This window comes from Bufo gargarizans, unplaced genomic scaffold (genome assembly GCF_014858855.1).
Source record: "Bufo gargarizans isolate SCDJY-AF-19 unplaced genomic scaffold, ASM1485885v1 fragScaff_scaffold_186_pilon:::fragment_2:::debris, whole genome shotgun sequence".
Lineage (NCBI taxonomy): Eukaryota > Metazoa > Chordata > Amphibia > Anura > Bufonidae > Bufo > Bufo gargarizans.
Genome location: NW_025334066.1, coordinates 337,410 through 353,528, shown reverse-complemented (window position 1 = coordinate 353,528; position 16,119 = coordinate 337,410). Strand labels below are relative to the sequence as shown.

Here is a 16,119-nt window from a genome sequence, read left to right as displayed (position 1 = left end):
GTGCACTCGCTTCCCGGCGCAAGTGGTCACTGGGTCGAGAGTGCCGTTTGCAGTGCCACTCGATTTCTGCGTTGGCTCTGGCGGGACTGCTGTTCCCTCGCCTACTACTGTTTCCTCCTCTTCAGGTGTCGTGCAGTATGAGTTTTTTCTTTTGGCGCCCGCTCTGCACTTCAGGCTGGTCCGCTACCGGGTTCGGGCCGCTTTTCTCGGGATGGTCACCCAACTTTTCTTGGGTGCCCGCTTACCCAGGTCCGTGGACCTCCACCTTGGGTTCTTCAGGGTATTTGCCTTCTGCGTGGCTGTGAACCGGGCGTCTCAGTGAGCGGGGTTCTGCCTTTGAGCCGTCCTATGGCTCCCCTGTTGCCCACTCCTCCTTTCGGTTGGAGGGTGTTATGCCGGCCTCTGTCTCGACTGCCTTTTCTCGCCGGCTCTTCTTGGCTCCCGCTCGGTTCGGCTCGGCCCCCTCCGATGTGGCTTTTGCCCCGGCTGCGCTTCAGTGGCGGTTCCTTCGCTGCCCTCCCTTCTGGGGAGAGCTTGGTTGTTCATGTGGGTGGTTCTGATGTTCCTCTTGGCCTCGTACTGTCTCCCTTGTTCACTCTGGCTGTGACTTGGGAGGACTCCCATTCGGTCGAGATTGTCATTAGATCTCCCACACCGGGACTGTAGGACGTCTTCCTGTGGTGGCTACATCGACATGGACTTTGGCCTGTCTTGTCCTGGCGGTTGCTGGGCAGACCCTTCGGTTCCTTCCGTCTGTCCTTCTGCTCCCCCACTCCGGGTGGTTACAGGACAACGTTGCACGGGGGCCGACGGGTCCAGTTTTGCCGACCGTTCTGCCCGTGTTACTGGTCTGCGCCTGTTCGCATTGGGTTTTTTTCCCGCTTGCCCGGGCGACTCTAGCGGGCTCGCTGGTGTTCGCTCCTGGCCGTGGTTTGTCCAGGATCTGTTGTAGGACTTAGGGGTTTTACCGGGGGTTCTGTGGGAAGCTGGGCGTTCCCCCACTCTGCCTTTCTCTCTCCATGGTTCTGTCCTTCTCCAGTCCGGCCTAGATCTGGGACTGGGACGCTGTTGCTTGAAGTGTCAAGTGTCAGCGCTGTCCTTCCCCTTTCAGCGTTCCCCGGCCCTCTGGGCCTGTCAGGACCCTCTTCCGTGGAGCGTCTTGGGGTTCCCTTGTACTGCCCCTGGGTACCGTCCTGGGCATTGCATACTGGGCTCTTGGCACTCCAATCTTTCCCTTGGAGCCGTTACAGAAGTTCTCTACTCCTTCTGTCCTGTACGGTTTTGTTTCCGTAGCCGTCGTGTCTCTGGCGGGTGCCTGGGTGGCGGCCCTTCTTGTTCCGAGCCTTCTCTTTCCTCAGGACAGGGCTGTTCTCCATCCCGTCTCTTCCTTCCTTCTGAAGGTGGTGTTTGTCTTTCATTTTAACGAGGCTTTCGTCCTCCCCTTCCCACCCCCGGGAACGGACACTTCACCGATTTGGGAGTTGTTTGGGCCTTGCGGTTTTTTTTTTTTTACTTGGAGATCTCCGACTCTTGTCGACGTTCGGTCTCTTGGTTTTCCAGGACGTCCGCGCAAAGGGTTGGTGGCCTCCAGGGTGGCTTTCCTCCGCTTTCTCACAGTGGTTATTGCTGTGGTTACCGCACCAAGGGCAGGGTTCTGCTTTTGGTGTCACCGTTCATTTCACCAGAGCGGTCGGTGCCTCCTGGGCCGGAGGCATTTGGCTTCGGCCATGCGTCTGGCGAGGCGGTCACTGGTCTTCCTTACAGCGTTCTACAGGGTGCATACTCTGGCTTCGGCAGATGCTGCCTTGGGCCGCCTGGTCTGCGGGCGGCTGTTTTCTTGATGACTTCGGGTGCTTCGCCTTGGGGCTGTGGTCCCTCCCCCTTTTGGACTGCTTTTGAACGTCCCAAGGTCTTCTGTGTCCCCCAAGGAAACTGGGCGAGAAAACGAGATTTTTGTATAACTTACCAGTAAAATCTCTTTCTCGCTCTTTCCTTGGGGGACACAGCACCCACCCATTCTTTGTTTTTCTCTGCACGGTTTCCGAGTTGTTTTACCCGTTGGGTAGTTGGCTTGTTGGTTCCGCTTTTGGACTTTGCCTTTTTTCACTACTTGGACACGCAACTGGCAGCCTCTCTCTCCAGGCTGAGGGTATAGCTGTGGAGGAGGGGCTTAACAGTTTTCACTTAGTGTCACGCCTCCTATGGAGATGAGCTATACCCAAGGTCTTCTGTGTCCCCCAAGGAAAGAGCGAGAAAGAGATTTTACTGGTAAGTTATACAAAAATCTCGTTTTTTGGTCCATTCTCATGTCCGCAAGTGTATTGCAGAACCGTATAACAGACACTGGCCATGTGCGTTCCGCATTTTGTGGACCGCACATGGCCGGCACTTTAAATAAAAAAATGCCTTTTCTTGTCAGTGTCTGCGGACAAGAATAGGATATGTTCTATTTTTTTGCGGAACAGAAGTGCGGATGTGGACAGCACAAGGTGTGCTGTCCGCATCTTTCTCGTACTTTTTTCCATTGGGGGACACAGACCATGGGTATAGCTTAGAGGTATTAGTAGGAGGGACACTATGCAAATGAAAGAGCTCCTCCTCCTCGGGCTATACCCCCCGACTCCACCAGGAGGAACTCAGTCTTTGCTTAGTGTCTGGTGAAGGAGGTTGACACTCTCTGATTCTACTCCTTTTTGTTATTTTTATTCTAGATGGGGACACAGGTCGGCATGGCGCCTTCCTGGTCCCCCGTGGAGTGCCCGCCGCCGTCTTTGGGACGTTGCCTGGCTGCCTCCATTTCCCCCCAAGAAGATAAGAGGATCCGGGCTCGACCTGTTAGCTCCGGCATCCCACCAGCTGCTGGGACGCCTGCTGCCTACCCTCCTCCAGAGCACTGTTCTCCTGGATTGGAGTCAGAAGTCTGAAGAGGCGCATCCCTGCTGGTCTGGACATCGAGGGAGCATGCTGAGCAGATAAGTATTGCCCAGTCCCTCCCCCTCCCTCTGTGTCTGTTTGTCTGTGGCTACCTGGGTGAGCTTGAAGAAGGATCCTGATGGGGCACTTTCTTCATTTTGGCACTGGAGTACTGGCATCTCTTCCCCCTTAAACTGTGGGCTTCAGCGCTTCTCTCGTCGGGCCTTGGCTGCTGCGCTCTCTCAGCGCCCGCCGGCAGGCCGCTCCTCCATGGCCTCGTTAACCCTGCTGCACCACGTGAGGGGAGTCGTGGTGTTTGTTTAAATCGCGCGTGCGCTTATTTCCGCGCATATTTTCGCGCGCGCTTATTTTCGCGCGTGCGCTTATTTTCGTGCGCTTTTTTCGCGCCATAATGACGGGTTCGGAGGGGCGGAGCCTCGGCATGCCGCTCTGACTCTCCTTACACCGGAGACTCTGTTTGCTCACGGCCGTGCAGCTCCTCATCACTCTACTCCGTTTTGTGCCAGGCAAGCTGGTAGCTCAGTGGTAATGCTGCTGCTGCCCCATGTCCAGGCTTTCTGAGTTCAAAGCCCCTTTCAGCCTTCAAAAATTGTTTACATTATTCTAGATGGGGACACAGGGCGGCATGGCGCCTTCCTGGTCCCCCGTGGAATGCCCGCCGCCGTCCTTGGACGCTGCCTCCATTGCCCCCCAAAGAAGACAAGTGGATCCGGGCTCGACCTGCAGCTCCGGTATCCCACCAGCTACTGGGTCTCCTGCTGCCACCCTCCACCAGAACACTGCACTCCTGGACAAGGAGTCAGAAGCCTGAAGAGGTGCATCCCTGCTGGTCCTGGAGTCGAGGGAGAAGATCTGCAGGAGCAGATAAGTATTACCTGCATCCCTGCCTTACCCCCCTCCTCCACGTCCCTGGGAGCCTGCGGTCCCCGCTTGGGCATCTGCCATGTCCAGCGCGGCCGCTAAATTGGTCTTAGTCGCCAAGGCAACCATGTCCTTTAATCCTGTGGCGCTAACGACTCCATCTCTCTCAGTGGTCCCCACAGTGGGTGCCTGACTACGAAGAGGCAGCGTGAGCGGCAGCATCCCACCTCGGATGTCTCCCTCTCTCCACCCCCCTCACCTCGCCTGTGGCGATTTCGGACTGCTCTTCCCCCTCCCTAGGGAGAGTAATCCGAAGGGGAATTATCCGGCTCGGACGAGCCAGGTCCCTTTTGGACTATAGGGCATTTTCAAATCCTGTGACGCCAACCACCTCTCTAAGTGGTTTTCCACAGAAAACGCCCGACTACTAACAGGGAGCGTGAGCAGCAGCATCCCTCCTCGGATGGCTCCGGCTCCCCCCCCCTCCCCTTGTCTAGAGGCGCGTTCGGGCGACTCTCCCCTCCCTTAGGGAGCGCAAGTCTGAAGGAGAATTTCCGGCTCTGATTAGGTCATGGAGCGGGACCCCTCGCCTAAGCTCTCCACCAGGGTGGCTGACTTAGTGGCGACTGTCCGAGACGCCTTTATTCTCCAAGGGGATTCTCCTCCTTCCACTGGTCAGGAGTTCCCCCTTTTTCCGTCCAGGCAGTCGGAGACTACCATGTTCCCGGTCCATGAGGGATTTTTCCGCGGTCATGTCCAGGGCCTGGGGTAGTCTTAATAAGGTTCTCGACCACCCAGCGCATGAATATACTTTCCTTTCCCTGCTGACGGCGAGGAGAGGTGTCTCCTCCCCCTAAGGTGGATCCTCCGGTGGCCGGATTAGCCAATTATATGGCCCTTCCTGTCTTAGTCAGTTCCTCTTTCCAGGATGCTGTAGACAGACGCATAGACTCTCTTCCAGGTCCTTTTTTCGCTGGCAGCGCGTCCCTGTGACCTACCTTTCACTCAGCAGGGGTAGCCAGTGCTCTCTCGGTGTGGTTACAGCACCACCACCAGGAACTGGCGGTACGAGATGCGGCTACTGACACACTGGAGTTGGTTCTCCAGATGTCTCAGGCTTCTAAGATTCTTTGCGAAGCTTCTAGGGACATTGTTTCCCTCTTTGCCCGCAGGTTGGCCATCTCTGTCACTCAGCGCGAAGAGATCTGATTGAAGGTGTGGGACGCTGACGCCTCCACCAAGCGTTCCCTTGCTAATCTCCCCTTTGGGGTTTCCAGACCTTATGGGGATCAGCTGGACGAGTTCATCTCTGCATGCCTTTTGCCGTTTCTCATCTGGTAGGCCGTCGCCTGCTTCCTCCGCCGGGGGTCTCAGGTCGCCCGCAAAGAGGCCTTCCTTTACACCAGCCTTCCCGGCACTAGAGGGCCCAGTCAGCCCGCCCTGCTGCTCCTAGGCCTATCACATGTCCCGATTGCGGAATCCCACCATCGATTCCTGCGCTTCGCCATTAAGGGTCGACACTGTCAGTTTGTCGCCCTTCCTTCGGGTTGGCGACCATCCCGCGGGTCCTTGCCACGGTCCTGCACCGCTCATGGCGCTTCTTCGTACCAGGGGCATTCCTTTGCTGCCCTATCTGGACGATATCCGGATAGAGGCCCCCCTCTCTACCGCAGACCAAGGACAGCGTCCGGATCACTGTTCAGACTCTGGAACGGTTCGGCTGGCTGGTAATTTTCCCAAACTCCTGCCTCTTCCCGTCCCAGAGGCTCTCCTTCCGGAGGATGATTTTGGAAACCTCGGCTGCCAAAGTATTCTGCCAGCCTTCAAGTCCTCCCAGATCCAGGGGGCAGTGTCTCATCTGCTGCGCTCCCCGTGCCGCTCCATTGGGGAATACTTGCAGGTCCTGGGTCTTATGGTAGCCTCTTTCGAGGCCTTCCATATGCCCAGTTTCACACTCGCCTGGCGCAACAGGAGATCCTTTACCTTTCAGCTGGTTCGGGCAGCTCTCCCTTGGTGGCTGTTCCCGATGAACCTGAGGTCGGGGAGTTCCTTTCTCGCATTCTCCTGGACGATCGTCACCACCGATGCCAGCATCCTGGGTTGGGGGGGCCTTTTCCAGTCTCGCACGGTTCAAGGGATTTGGTCGGCGGCAGAGTCTCGCCTTTCAACTTTCTGGAACTGAGGGCGATTTTTTTTTTTTTCCCGCTCTCTCTCTCCTATTGGACCTCTCTCCTTGCGGGCCTCCCAGTGCGGGTTCAAACGGGCGATGCCGCGGCCGTGGCCTATATCGACCATCAGGGCGGGACCCGCAGCCGGATGGTGATGTAGGAGGTGAAGAGAATTCTGACGTGGGCGGAGACGCACGTTCCGGTGTTGTCAGCAGTTTACATTCCAGGAGTGGACAACTGGACAGCGGACTTTCTAAGCCACAACAAGGTGGATCCAAGCGAGTGGTCTCTGCATCCAGAAGGGTTCGAAGAAATCTGCCACAGATGGGACCGTCCGGATGTGGACTTAATGGCGTCCGGGTTCAACAACAAGATCCCAGTGGTCCTGGCTCGCTCCCGAGATCCGAAGGCGTACGGATGGATGCGCAGGTGTCTCCGTGGCAGGACTTCAGCCTCCTCTGTTTTCCTCTCCTACCAAAGGGTCTACGCCAGTTCGAGGCGGAAGGGACTACGACCGTTCTCATCACCCCAGAGTGGCCTCGCCGCGCGTGGTTTTTCGGACGTGGCTCGGTTGCTGGCGGACGCCCCATGGCCTCTTCCCGACAGACAGGACCTACTGTCTCAGGGCCCGTTCTTCCACCGGAATTTACGGTCTCTTCGTTTACCGGCGTGACTGTTGAAACCGCCATCCTGATGAAGATGGGGTTCTCGGATTCAGTGGTTAGGACCATGATCAGTCCGGGGAAGTCTTCTTCCTCCCGGATTTACTATCGTACCTGGATGGCCTTCCTGTCCTTTTGTGAGGGTTCGGGGTTCCCTCCCCTTCGTTTTTCCATCTTGATGGTACTGTCTTTTCTTCAGTCTGGACTTGTGCAGGGACTGTCGCTTAGTTCCCTGTAAGGTCAGGTTTCGGCGCGGGCCGTCAGAGGTCCCTTGCTCTTAAGGGTCCGGTGGTGACCTTTCTTCAGGGGGTGGCGCATTCGGTTCCCCGTATGTTCCCCCTTTGTCTCCTTGGGATCTCAATTTGGTTCTGCGCGCTCTGCAGTCGGCCCCCTTCGAGCCTTTGAGGAGGGTCTCTCTGACTGTTCTCATCTGGACTTCCTTGTGACCATAGCTTCTGATACAGCTACATAGCGTAGTGATTAAAGTTCTGGGCTATTATGCAGTGGCTGTGAGTTCACATCCCATCACAAGCTTTTAAGTCAGACTGGTGTCGAAGCTGGCCGCTCTTTCCTGTCAGGAGCCTTTCTGGTTTTCCACCAGGATTAAGTTGTGCTCCGTCCAGTCCCCTTCTTTTTGCCCAGGGTGGTCTCTCCCTTCCACCTTGATGAGGATCCTGTCCTGCCTTCCTTTTGTCCTTCTCCGGCTAACCCCAAGGAACGCACTTTGCATTCCCTGGATGTTGTACGGGTCCTGAAGGTGTATCTCGCGGCTACTGCTTCCGTCCGCCGTTCTTGGCGCTCTGGATCTGCTTGGCTATTTCCGCGGCTTGTCGCGCTTGTGGTGGAGTTCCCCCGGCTAGGATTGCCGCTCACTCCACTAGGGCGGTGGGGGCTTCCTGGGCAAGACGCAATCGTGTCTCTGCGTCTCAGCTGTGTACGGCGGCCACCTGGTCGTCCTTGCATACCTTTGCAAATTTTTGTCAGTTGCATTCACTGGCTTCAGCTGATGCGGCTTTGGCCGCAGGGTTTTGCAGGCTGTGGTTCCTGTTTGACCGTTGGGCGTTCCTCCTGGCGGTGCTGATATTTTTTCCCACCCCATGGACTGCTTTTGGACGTCCCATGGTCTGTGTCCCCCAATGGAAAAAAGTACGAGAAAAGGAGATTTTTGTGAAACTCACCTGTAAAATCTTTTTCTAGTCTTTTCCATTGGGGGACACAGCTCCCACCCATTATTCCTGTTGCAGGAGGGATCTTTAGTTCAGTTTTTCTGTTTCTGGTTGGACCTTATGGCTTGGTCCGATGGTTTCCATGATTTTTTCTTGCTCCTTCTCCTACTGCTTGTGCAACGCCTGAGTTCCTCCTGGTGGAGTCGGGGGGTATAGCCCGAGGAGGAGGAGCTCTTTCATTTGCATAGTGTCCCTCCTACTAATACCTCTAAGCTATACCCATGGTCTGTGTCCCCCAATGGAAAAGACGAGAAAAAGATTTTACAGGTGAGTTTCACAAAAATCTCCTTTTTGCGGCCCTATTGAAAGTGAATGGGAACGGAACCGGTCCCGTTTTGCGGATGTGTGAATGGACCCTTAATGTGTGTTTTCTGCGTGTGGAATCTGCCTTCCACTGTTTCAGTGGAAATCTGTGCTGCCATTCATACAGGCAAGGAAACTGCACCAGTTGTCCACGCCGGGTTAGCCCGACCTCTGGTTGGTCTGCAGAACGCAAAACCATGGCAGAAATCAACGTTGTATTACTGCTGTGGATTCCAGTGGAAAAACCCACAGCATGAACATCCCTTAACTCCATCCATAGTTGGAAATAAGGAAATCTAATCTAGATCATTAATGTGGTGACTTTTAAAGCAGAATACGATTTATATTGCTCAGTTGATGCACAAGTTTTTTTACCCAAAACACATAACGTGACTGACCTCTTTTTGGGAAATCCTTGTTTCCTGCTTTTTCTCATAGTTGGGACAATGGGGACACGGAGAAGATGAGCCCTTGGGACATGGAAATTATACCAAATAACGGTTTGTATCTTCAAATGTTTCAATTAAGTTTGTTTTGTGAATTCTCAATGTAACCAGTCAACATGCCCAGCAATAAAATTCCCAACAGAGAATAAAAATACATATAAATTCCAAGAAATACATAATGGTTGCATTTACTTGAAGTGGTTCTCTAGGCTTTTTTTTTATAAAATGACCTTTCTTTTAGCCTGTGGGGAATACTTACCCATCCTTCAATCCGCTGATACTGCTGTCCCCACTGCACTCACACTCACACTCTAGTTTTTTATAAAAAGCCCAGGGCACCCCTTTAATCAGTTTTTTTTTTAACTAGCATTGGTTGTTAATTTGATTTTAGTGTCATACATGAAGTAATTCAGTCAATGTGTTGTTTTTTTCCTGGTTTTATGACTATTAGCAGTGTTTCCTGAAGAGCTGGGTACTAGTGTACCTTTGGTAGAAACTGAGGTCCGATCATTGCTATATAGGCCTCTTGATGGAGAGTGGGGAAGTAGAAGCAGAGATGAAGAATGTGAAAGAATCCTTCGTGGAATTAACCAGCTGATGACTCTAGGTAATAATAAAGTGATTGTATCAGAAGTAGTGTTGCTAAACTAATAGTGTGATTTTCTAATGCGATATTATTATTATTAATAATAATTGCTTATATTATTTAGATATTGCTGCTGCCTTTGTGGCTCCTGTAGACCTTCAAGCATACCCAATGTACAGCACAGTTGTGGCCTATCCAACTGATCTCAGTACAATTAAACAGCGGCTAGAAAACAGATTCTACAGGTGAATTTTCTACACATTCAGATATATTAACATGGTGTTTTGACAAATGAAACTTTGAAGGTACGGCAACATATCATGTTATTTATGTCAATGGTGTGGCGCATGACATACCGCAATGTGATGGTCAAAAAAGATGCAGACATGTAGGATTTTGTGTCGCAAGTTGCATGTGAATTTTCATCCATTGATTTTATTGGAAGTCTAACACGACTCGCTTGCGACTTGGCTGTGTTTTAACAGCCAAATCACAGTTGTAAATAGTTGTGCGACAGCAGGTTTTCTGCATCATGGAGTTGCGAGAAATATGTTGCTATATAGCCGAACCCTAAATCAGAAAAGCCCTTTTTGTTCTTTATTTCCAGGCGTGTTTCTTCTCTCATGTGGGAAGTGCGATACATAGAGCATAACACTCGCACATTCAACGAGCCAGGAAGCCCCATTGTTAAGTCAGCAAAGTTTGTCACGGATATTCTACTGTACTTTATCAAGTAAGTAAGTCTGATGATGGCATCAATATAAATATGCAGAGGTTATGAAACTGGAAAAGACGAGGTTATTATTTGCAGACCTGTTGCATGTATTTGTGGTATTTGTGAATTGGAGAACATTTGTATGCAGAAGCAGACTTGGTAAGTAGGTTTTGACATGAGGGAGAAGAAGTGATAAATGAGCCCTGTTGTAGAGTTTTGGATAGATTAGAGAGTACTTTTTAGTAAGCCATTGGTGCATTATAAATGTATGTGCTATCAATTCACTTTTCTACCCATACGATAAAAAAAAATAATGTATATGAGGAAGTGAGAAGATGAGAAAGAAGAGGTGATTCTAAGGACATCATCTGATCTTTAGGCAGGACGAGCGCTGATCGGCGATAAACATGTCGATCGGCGCTAGTTTGCACTAGCCTTTCACACTGGACTATATAATGTATATGGTGGAGGAATAGTTGCTACCACAACCATTATCCCCTATTTAGTTGTATTGATGCTAATAATTGGCCATCTTTTATTCTTGATTAAAGATGTAATCAGCCGACAAACAAGCGTCTACTTGTTTGTCGGCTGATCTGTAGCGCAATTATATAGGCCAGTTCTCCTTTTAAAGCGTGTTCACAATAATTGGCCTGAAAATTCGGGCATAGTAGTAGGCCCCTAAGGGCCCTTTACACGGGCCTAGAATCCCGTGAAAATCGCTAAAATGAGCGTTCATAAAAACACTCATTCGTGATCATCTGACGGTGTGAATGTACCGCCGACTACTCAATGAACGCGCAAAACGCTCATTCATCGGGTAATAGATCATTTGTGCGGTCAATGAAAAAATTGTTTGCCTGCAGCAGATCGTGCTGTGTAAACAGCATCTGGTGACGGCAAACGATGATTCTGTATGGGAACGAGCGTGGCATTAGTGGTAGCTCTTCCCCATGCTGTGGAGGAGATCACTGCATGTAATGGCAGTGGTCTCCTCCACCAGCGAGCAGGCGATTGTCGGGAAGGAACGCTTCTTTCCCGACAATCTGCTGCTGTATCATCTGGTGTAAAGGGACCTTTAAGGTGTTTTAGATTTGTTAATTTACTGAAAGAATTCATTGACATGATCTTGTTAACCAGAAGAATTGAGATTGCATTCACCAAGACCATAAGTGTAAAATGCCTATAAAAGGAAAGAGTAGGGCCCAAGCTCTGAGCATTGTGGCACACAAAGAAGGCATAGAAAAGCTTTATAAACATTCCTAATCATTTATAATTGTTAGCCATTCATATAAAACAGCATGTTAAATTACTCAAGCTTCTTCTTCCTTCCCTCGAATATGCTTATATTAATAAGTGGCAAGCAAACAGGGAAGGCAGAAATTATTGGAGGAATGAAGGATTCCCTAATGAAATCAATCGAAAAGCTTCTGTTCAATATATAGAAAATATCCGGAAACATAGGAGTTATATTACAAAAATCAAAATGGCTGCACACCATTATATATACAAACAATAGAGCTTGGAAATGGGGGTCATTCTAAATAAGGCTACTTTCACACTAGCGTTCGTCGGTCCGCTCGTGAGCTCCGTTTGAAGGAGCTCACGAGCGGACCCGAACGCAGCCGTCCAGCCCTGATGCAGTCTGAATGGAGCGGATCCGCTCAGACTGCATCAGTCTGGCGGCGTTCAGCCTCCGCTCCGCACGGACAGGCGGACAGCTGAACGCTGCTTGCAGCGTTCGGGTGTCCGCCTGGCCGTGCGGAGGCGTGCGGATCCGTTCAGACTTACAATGTAAGTCAATGGGAACGGATCCGCTTGAAGATGTCACCAATTGACTCAATCTTCAAGCGGATCCGTCCCCCATTGACTTTACATTGAAAGTCTGAACGGATCCGCGCAGGCTACTTGCGCACTTGCGAATTTTTTTAAAGTTATTAATCCAGACGGATCCGTACTGAACGGAGCCTCCGTCTGCATTAATATGAGCGGATCCGCCCGAACGCTAGTGTGAAAGTAGCCTAAGTGGTACAATACCGACTATAAATGAGTATACATGAATAATGGAAGCTCTTAGCGCACATACGCGTCGGGCCCATCTATATAGGAGTTATATTGTCATTTATTGGTATTGTACAAAAGCTAAATGCTGTTCTTTTGTCCTTGATTTAGAATTTAACAATGATGCTTTTTGCCTTTCCTGGTCGTTTATTTAGCCATTAACATGGTTGTTTGCACACAGGGATCAGAGTTGTTATGACATCATTCCTCAGTACAACATCATGAAGAAGAAGATTTTGTCAGACTCTGATGAGGTACAGTTTTTATTGTGCCCTAATTCTACTCTGTCTATATAACATCAGCAAATTCAGTGTCTCTTTACAACTGGAGAAGTGACAAAAAAGTAAAGTGATAAAAAAAAAAAAAAGAGGTAAAAAGTAAAATATTCCCTGCCTCATTGTTCAGTCCAGGGGCGTAGCTAAAGGCTCATGGGCCCTGGTGCAAGAATTCAGCTTGGGGCCCCCCTTCCCTTAGTGCTTGTTGGCAAGGGGCAGGGGAGCACATAGCCTTCCTGCTGCCAGAGGCAAACATTGAAAGGGCACCCCCTCATGCCAACTTCTTGACCTAACCCCTTTCCTCCAGCCAGAGGTGTAAATTGACCAGCATGCACTTTCTATAATGCCAGTGTCTTATGTGGCACAATGGTTTTTGGGCCCCCTCAGGCTCCTGGGCCCGGTAGCGACTGCTACTTCTGCACCCCCTATAGCTACGCCCCTGGTTCAGTCTTATTGTAACGCAAGGAGTGGCACCATAAAGTGCATGGTACTAATTTTGTCCATGGGACCAACTGTTTGGAAATACAAGCAAAAGTTGCATGAAACAGTCAACCAGTCAGTATCCTAATGATGCAACAACCTAACTGCTTTCTCTCAGTTCACACTTTTGTGTGCTGATTTTGACATGTTTTATGTGCAGAATCAGCACAAAAAAAGCCTCCAAAACTGCTTCCTATTCATTTCAATTGGAAGCAGCACTTGATTTAAAAAAAAAAAACAGCACGCTCTATTTTGGTGAGAGATCCGCTCTGAATCTCCCAATGAAATGATTGGGAAGTGGGGGGAAAAACACACTGTACTCTCCATACATATATTTTTTGGTGCCCAAAAGCCACAAGCAGAAAATGCATTTTTGCATTGAAGGATGCAACAAAAAAAGCACCAAAAGTGAGTAAGAAAACAAAAAAACAAAAAAACTGCTTAAAATCTGTGTGTGTTCAAAATCTAAGCAACATGCCACGGGGAACCCTGCTGCTATTAGTGAAAAAGGCACAAAAAAAAACATTATACCCTTTGGCTAATAGGGGGAATTAGAAGTTACAGGGGGCTCCTAGTTATGAATCTGCACTATTAGTAAGTTTTGAAAGAACACAGTTTTATTTTTATTTTTTTATTTTACTGCACCTGTAACTGCAAAATACTGTCCTCTGCAGTGTAATGCATCCCTGGACTCTTGAGCTCAGAGAAATAGTACAGTGGTCTCCTAGATTCATAACTAGCATGCATAGTGTGGACTGTTTGCCAGCATACTGCAGGGAGTTCAGAGATGATTGCATATTTGGTGTCCGTGTCCAATATGATGACAATCTACATAATGTCAGTGGGTTTTCCACAAATTAATTCGCCTGCAGTGAAAAATTTTGGGCAGATGTTTATTGCTGCCTAAGGGTACTTTCACACTAGCTGTTTTCTTTTCCGGCACAGAGTTCCATCCTAGGGGCTCTATACCGGAAAATAACTAATCCGTTTTATCCCCATGCATTCTGAGTGGAGAGCAATCCTTTCAGGATGTCTTCAGTTCAGTCTTTTTGACATTTTAGGATGGAGAAAATACCACAGCATGCTGCAGTTTTATCTCTAGACATAAACTGAACACTTGCCGGAATGCCGGATCTGACATTAATTTACATTGAAATGTATTAGTGCCGGAACCAGCATTAAAAATACCACAATGCTGGATCCGTCCTTCCGGTCTGCACAGGCATTTAAAAATATATATATATTTTTTTTAAATGGATCAGTTAGTCCGTATGACAGACGGATCCGTTCTTGCAATGCATTTGTGAGACTGAGACTGATCCGTCTACAAATGCTGTCCGTTTGCATGCAGATTGCCTGATCCGGCAGGCAGTTCTGGCGACGAACTGCTTACCGGATCACTCTGCCACAACTGTGAAAGTACCCTTAAAAGATTAATACTACTGTGGAAATGCCAATGATTAACCACATTGATGACAATTGGCCTAATCCTTGTGCAGATCTCCCGGACAACCCGAAGCCTATATGCATCAAGTCCACTGCAGAAATTTGAGTGTTTACCATGGAAATACATTTGACAAGTCAACCTGACAAGTGAACGTCTTAGGCCCCTTTCACACAGACGAGATTTCCGCACGGGTGCAATGCGTGAGGTGAACGCATTGCACCCGCACTGAATCCAGACCCATTCATTTATATGGGGCTGTGCACATGAGCGGTGATTTTCACGCATCACTTGTGCGTTGCGTGAAAATCACAGCATGCTCCTCTTTGTGCATTTTCCATGCAAACGCAAGCTCCATAGAAGTGAATGGGGCTGCGTGAAAATCCGCAAGCAAGTGCGGATGCGGTGCGATTTTTCACGCACGGTTTCTAGGAGACTATCGGGATGGGGACCCGATCTTTATTATTTTCCCTTATAACATAGTTATAAGGGAAAATAATAGCATTCTTAATACAGAGTGCATAGTACAATAGGGCTGGAGGGGTTAAAAAAAATAATAATAATTAACTCTCCTTAATCCACTTGTTCGCGCAGCCCGGCTTCTCTTCTGTCTTCATCTTTGCTGTGCACAGGAAAAGGACCTGTGGTGACGTCACTGTGGTCATCACATGGTCCGTCACATGATCCATCACCATGGTGATGGATCATGTGATGAGCGCAGTGACGTCATCAAAGGTCCTATTCCTAGAAGAAGAGAAGCCGGGCTGCGCGAACAAGTAGATTAAGGGGAGTTCAAAAATTTTATTTTTATTTTTTTAACCCCTCCAGCCCTATTGTACTAGGCATTCTGTATTAAAAATGCTAATTTTTTACCTTACAATCATGTTATAAGAGAAAATAATAAAATCTACACAACACCTAACCCAAACCCGAACTTCTGTGAAGAAGTTTGGGTCTGGGTACCAAACATGCCGAGTTTTCTCACACTCGTGCAAAACGCATTACAATGTTTTGCACTCGCGCGGAAAAATCACGCATTTTCCCGCAACGCACCCCCATCTTATCCGGGCCAAAAACATGACGCCCGTGTGAAAGAGGCCTTAGTAGAATTTCATGGATATATATCATAAGGAAAAGGAAGAGACTTGCTTAGGCCAATGAACACATTGGTTTGAAAAGTCTGGCTTTACCTTTTGTTGAGGGTGTACAGATGTGTGATTCCTGTGATGAAGCATGACAGATGGCGTGTGATGGTGTAATAATGCACTTAAAAATCAGCATGGCTGTCAAAGCATTCTGCAGCCTCAGTACATGAAACTCCATTTGCTTTGTGCTTAAAGGGGTTGTCTCATGAAAAATATTCTACAGTTTCCAAACGAGCACCTGGATCTGAATACTTTTGTAATTGCATGTAATTAAATATCTAGCATAGCCACTGAGTTACGTATAGCGCCATCTGCTGTCTTTTTTTTTCTTATTTCTTTGTCCTGCTCACTGAGATGGCCACACATGCTCAATTTCATCCTTCAGCTGCCTCCTGAGCTGTGATAGGGAGAGCATGGACACGCCCCCTGAGCTGCAGCAGAAAAGATGCTCCCCTTGATCTGCCAGCCTGATATAAATCTAGCAGAGCAATGAATCCGGAGATATCTCTGGATCCATGTGAGGTACAGGGCTGGTTCTAGCTTTGTTAAAAAAAAAGTAGTCATGTCCTATACGATGTCTGATTCTCATTTTTTACATTAGTCATGGGATAACTCCTTTTAACTGTTCAAAAACGCAGGTTGCATAGTTGCTACTTGGCAAAAAAAAAAAAAAAAGGTGAGAATGTGGAGTACTTTGTCATCTTACCTGGTCTCCACTGTCCCATCACTTTAAACCCAATTGAGAGTTTTTAATGAGTTGGAACAGAGTCTCCCTGGCTGGTTTGCTGAGAGAATTCCAAGAGTGTATAATGT

The 16,119-nt window shown here is 49.0% G+C and overlaps 1 protein-coding gene across 1 annotated transcript in view; it reads left to right on the top strand.

Annotated features, from left to right (window-relative positions):
* The window catches only part of LOC122922310 (pleckstrin homology domain interacting protein), a 177,080-nt gene that overhangs the window by 125,961 nt on the left and 35,000 nt on the right, over positions 1-16,119 (top strand). Inside the window, exons 26-30 of the mRNA XM_044272879.1 lie at positions 8,593-8,654; positions 9,052-9,207; positions 9,311-9,431; positions 9,794-9,919; positions 12,144-12,216. Of these exons, the coding sequence (XP_044128814.1) occupies positions 8,593-8,654; positions 9,052-9,207; positions 9,311-9,431; positions 9,794-9,919; positions 12,144-12,216 (538 nt within the window). The remainder of the gene's footprint in view (positions 1-8,592; positions 8,655-9,051; positions 9,208-9,310; positions 9,432-9,793; positions 9,920-12,143; positions 12,217-16,119) is intronic.